General features: G+C 39.5%; 1 protein-coding gene across 1 annotated transcript in view; it reads right to left on the reverse strand.

Moving 5' to 3' along the window:
* The window catches only part of LOC106115553 (histone-lysine N-methyltransferase 2C), a 32,242-nt gene that overhangs the window by 14,450 nt on the left and 12,368 nt on the right, over window positions 1–5,424 (reverse strand). The window contains exons 29-39 of the mRNA XM_013308983.1: window positions 3,260–3,395; window positions 2,946–3,179; window positions 2,743–2,868; window positions 2,547–2,666; window positions 2,019–2,131; window positions 1,593–1,831; window positions 1,130–1,352; window positions 872–1,024; window positions 674–799; window positions 278–455; window positions 1–38 (exon numbers count right to left, since the gene is read on the reverse strand). Coding sequence (XP_013164437.1) covers window positions 1–38; window positions 278–455; window positions 674–799; window positions 872–1,024; window positions 1,130–1,352; window positions 1,593–1,831; window positions 2,019–2,131; window positions 2,547–2,666; window positions 2,743–2,868; window positions 2,946–3,179; window positions 3,260–3,395 — 1,686 coding nt within the window. The remainder of the gene's footprint in view (window positions 39–277; window positions 456–673; window positions 800–871; window positions 1,025–1,129; window positions 1,353–1,592; window positions 1,832–2,018; window positions 2,132–2,546; window positions 2,667–2,742; window positions 2,869–2,945; window positions 3,180–3,259; window positions 3,396–5,424) is intronic.

Consider the following 5,424-nt stretch of genomic DNA (forward strand, 5'->3'; position numbering starts at 1 on the left):
CGGCGGCGGCGGCGGCGGCCGGCCCACGCCTGCTGAAGCTGTCATACATACGTAAACTTATTATCAGCTAGCAATTGCCCGCGACTCCGTCCACGCAGATTAAAAAAAAAAGATAACTAGACTATGTTGTAAATCTATGCCAAATTTCATCAAGATCCATACCATGTCCATCACTGATCCTAAGTCGTGACCACATTAAGCCTTGGGATCGTGTTCAAACAAGATCAAATTTCAGATTGTAATGTGAACGTGATATGGTGTGAGGTGTGAGATGTACCTGAGTGCGGCAGGGCGGCGAGTGCGACAGAGCGGTCGTGGCGCACAACACCGACAGCACCGTCAGCGCCGAGAAGACGTGTGCCGGGTGCGATGGCGCGGCCCGCCGCCAGCGCCGCCTGCACCTGCGCCGTCATCGCGTTCACGATGCTCTGCGTGTGCGCGTTCTGACTTATATTCTGACAACAATATACACTTTCTTGACCTACTCCTGTCGAAAAACCCGTGCAGCATATTCCTATCGCTCTTTAATAAAAAAAGAATGAGAGGGATGACACTACGTTTTATAGAAATGTTTCTGCAGTCAAAACAAACAATTGATCGGTTGGTCAAAAGTATTTTTTGTAATGATTATTTGGGCATCTTAAATTTAAGAAATTGCCATTAGATGTGTCACCTGTGCAAAGTGCATATTATGCTGTCCGGAAAGCTGGAGCTGGCCGCGCTGCACGAGCTGTTGCCCGACCACTTGCTGCACCGGCTGACCGAACTGCTGCGCCCTCTGGCCCATGTTTTGTTGTTGCTGAAACAATTGTGTCAAAGTCACAAATGCCACCAACTCGATCGAATAAAATGAGTAGGTAAAATATAGTACTTGTTGTATCGGCAGCTGCAGACGCTGCACCGCCGTGGTGAACATCTGAGAGAAGACGGGCCGCTGCGGGGACTGCACTCCGCGCCACTCACCCTCAGGCTTTCCCTCCTCGTTCTCCAGTTTTATTTCAGATTTTATCTCTTGCATTGGAGTCTATAATGTTTATTATGAATGTATCATATTGTAAATTAGACCAAATTTAATATTAATTATAATATTTACTGAATAAAATATATTTATAATTGAAAAATAACTCACCTGTAAAGACATTTGCTGGTTCTGTGTTATAACTCTATGTACTCCCTCCGAATACATCTGGTTGACGTTGTGTGTCGGAGCCATTTCTGATTTCATGTCTTGATTTTCCGTTTTAATAGTATCTATCTCAGGTTTCACCTCCACCTTATTCTGTTCCATAATCTTGACGGTCTTTTGAAGGTCACTTTCTACTTTGACATCTGTTTTACTGTCATTATCATCACTAAAACAATAAACTTTGATATTACATACATTCAAAATGTCATAAAAACGATACTATCGCTAGATCTAAGCACAATAATGTTTATTTTAGCGAGAAAGTAAGTAAACCAGTTTGTTTTCTACATTACACAAAGTTTTAACAAATGGTCCTTCGAGCCGGAATTAATAATGAAATCGAGTGATACAGAGTAGATACCACACTGATACCCATATTTTAACAATTCAAAGGAGCTGTACTCACTCTTGCGGGCGCCTGACATTTCGGTCTGTGTTGCGATCGGGCTGACGTTCGTTGGCGCGGTCTGGCGGGCGATCGGGAACGTCGTCGGCGAGCTCTAGACCGTCCAGCAAGTGCACGTCGTTCAGCGCCGCCAGTTCGGGGTCCGCGTACTCCAGGATGTTGAACTGCTCACCCATCTCCGCCGTCAGCGACTCCAGCAGCGCCTCGTCATCCTCGCCTCCCAGACCAGTCAATATATCCTAATACATTTAACATATCTTCGTATAATATAGGATACCTAACCTAACAATAAACATATTCTTATTCAGCCAAATTTGTTAGACTAAAGAAAAAGTTTTTTTTTATGAATAACGGAGATATCCACTTCATCAGAAAGATCTGAAGTGGTATGACATAGTTTCGTAATACTAATGCATTGGTACGAACCTCTCCAATGTTTCCAGTATCTTGTTCCAATTTATCCATATCTCCCATGTCCATCTCGTCCGTTCCTTGTTCAGAAGCAGAATCCTGTTTATTGTCTGCTCCCAGATTTGAAACTGTTAAAAATGTTTAACATAGTTAAGACAACTTATTTATTACGAACACATATTGCAAAAGTACCCATATAAGTAATAAAATATATTAAAAGTAAAAATTTAGTTCTTATCAAGACTTGAATATTTTAAAATCTCGAAAAAATTCATGACTATATTAAAAAGTTGTCAGCTACTTGAAGGTTACAAATGTTTCAGTGAATGAAGAATATCATTGGACTCATTTGTATCTGTATATTCAATGTTGCTAGTTTATCTTCTCCATTAATAAACAAGACGATTATAACTTGAACCGACTTGCAGAACGATGGAGGTAAAACAACATTTATTCAATATTTCATAGCAATTTAAAGGACATATGTATTCAAATAAAATGAATAGACGATAAAACAGTAAGTACTAATATAACATTTCTAACCATTAGATTGTTGCGCAGCCATAGATTGCTTCTGTTCCATGAGATGCTGAGCTACTGAGTGTGGAATGTTCTGTTGCATCGGGTTGCTCTCCGCACCCACAATACGTTGTTGCATTATTACTGTTAACAAACATGTTAGTTTTATATGCATGTAAATTTTAAGTTTCCTTAGTTAGACCATAATAAATATACTAACACTGGTGGTCCGGTCTCTGTCCCGGCTGCAGCGGTGTGCGAGGGCGCAAAGCTACCGGCAGAGGCTGCCTGAACGGCTGGCCTTCTATATTCATACCTTGTAATGCACCTTCTTCACCGCCTGCTTCTGTAGCAAAAAGCAAACAGCTATAACTGTATGTTTACTCAGATTATAAAGAACAAAGGTTTTTACAGTCAACTTACGCGGCGGCCACATCTTGTCAGGATGGCGCTGCAGCAGGTCGCGCAGCTGGCGGTTGATGTCGTCGTTGGTGGCGTAGTGCAGCGGGAAGCGCTGTGCGGGGAAGGCGCTGCGCGGCGCCTCGGCAGTGGGCGTGGTGGGCGCGGGGGGCGCGGGCGTGGCCGGGGCGGGGCTCGGCGGCGGCGCGTTGCTCGGCGGCGGACTGCTGTCGGGAGCCCGCATACGCTGCATCGCTGCTTTAATACACAGAATATTCGCTATTGTTTAAAAAATGCATGAAAATTAGTTTGATGCAGTGTAATGGAGTGTAAGTTACCTTGTATCCTCTGATCGTGTATGATCTGCTGCTGCTGTTGCGTCTGCTGCTGGCGCATCTGCTGGAGCTGCTTCCATTGGCGCTCCTGCTCAGCCTCGCGCGCGCTGCGCTGACCGCCGCAAGCCCGCTCCTGATCCTGCGTCCAGACCGCACGGTCACGCGGGGCCTGCCACTGCCACTGTCGGCCAGTGCGTCCCCACACCACACATTACTAACACTATCTGAACGTAATCTCTCTTATATATTCTTGTTATATTTGTATTTATCAAAATTTGTTCTGAATGAAATATTTATTAAAACTACAGTTGCAACTAATTTCAATCTATTCCTCCGAATTAAATTATTAAAATAACATCATATACGTTCAAAATAAGTACTGAGAAAGTATGCTGTGCAGATTTATTTTCTTCCTTTTTTATTAAAGATTATCGCTATCCTATTCATCAATCCTGTCTGCGTCTTAAGATTATATCGAGTTATCTAAGTCAACAAAATGTGTACCTACACAGAAACACATAAGAGTTTCCTGACTATAAGATGGATAAAAAAATAGATGATACTCGACATTAAAGACTGTAAAAAGTTGCAAGTTGATATACCTGATAATAAATTTTATTAAGATTATTTAACTTTACTCAACCCAATATTACGTACAGATAGAAAAAACGTTGTTAATTAGACAATTAGGGATTGATCAGGGTTATAAGAATATATTCGTTGAGCAAACCCTAAGGGCGACAAGACTGGATAGTAATGCCCCATAGAGATAGCTACCAAAACGATACCCATTATTTAAAAAAAAATCTATTTTAACGTCACGTATTTTACACAGAAACCATCTACGACAATATATTACAACGACAAATAATTTAATTAATTTTATTTTAAAATATATTTAATTGATTACTACACAGTATTCCTACGCTTATATAACCAGAATTTTGCGCACTTTTCGTACAGCCATTCAATAATTTACCTAAGTAATTGCACATCTCTTTCCATATAAAACTAGGAATACTTTTAAAAGGGTAAGAGAGTAAGTAAGGAGCTTACTATTTCTAGTTTTTGAACAACGAAATCATCAAATATCCTCTGATCAATCAATATTATATTGCAAAAAATATATCAGTGTGTAAATTCTATGTACAGATAAACTAATTGCTGTTAACTCATATTAATTATTAAATCCCTAAAACCTACAAGTTTTATCACATGCTTGTGTTATTACAAATGATACTTCTAGTAAATTAAGTATCACATTCTCCTTCTAAAATCAAAAATCTACAAAAAAAGTATATGAAGTATATGAATTAAATTTTCAATGTTAATTCTAAACTAAGTGTAATCATACATCTCAAAAGATATATTAATAAAAAAAATAATTAGCATTGGATTTAATTTTTTTTTAAAACTTAAATCTAAGCGACACAATGCAAATCAACAGTGGACTACAATAATACTATTATGTTAGAACTGTTAGCACACCACAACCAGCCACCGACGAACCAATGTTAAAGCCGACACTACCAAGGCAAAGCATCAAATAAAAAAAATCAACATTACGGAGACAGGGATACGAGTCCTGGAGGCGATCTGAGAATAGGACCCTCCCTTATTTAAATAAGCTAAAAGAAAATTTAAAAAAAAAAACAAACACACAGCTTTACAACGCCATTGATTTGCCAAACTTGTTTGTTGGGTGATGAGTAATTTTGAGTTAGATCAGAGAGAGTGAGACAACGCGATCACCCAACAACTTTATATGACGCTCGCATACACATTTCTGCTACCATTTTCTGTTACTTGTAGTGAAATGTTCCAATGTTTGTTAAATTTTGTAGTGTAAATGAATTCAAGGTTTAGTTAAAGTTCGTTATGCCAATAAGTGGCCAAGTATACAATAAATTTAACCAATTATTTGAAAATAAATTAAACATAATACAGAAGTATACATGTGATAAGCAGAATGTTAAAATACATATAAATAGATAGTAAAATTCTATACATATAATAATAATAAAAACAAACAGTTGAAAGTACAAAGACCAAAGCGCCACTTTTTTTGTTGTAATAAAATACGAAGTATTGTGGATGTTGGTAGCAGAAATGTGTGGGCGAGTGTACAGCAGCGGCGGGGCGGCGGGGCGGCGGGGCAGCGGGGCAGC

The sequence above is a fragment of the Papilio xuthus genome, unplaced genomic scaffold (assembly GCF_000836235.2).
Source record: "Papilio xuthus unplaced genomic scaffold, Pxut_1.1 DF827777.1, whole genome shotgun sequence".
Classification (NCBI taxonomy): Eukaryota; Metazoa; Arthropoda; class Insecta; order Lepidoptera; family Papilionidae; genus Papilio; species Papilio xuthus.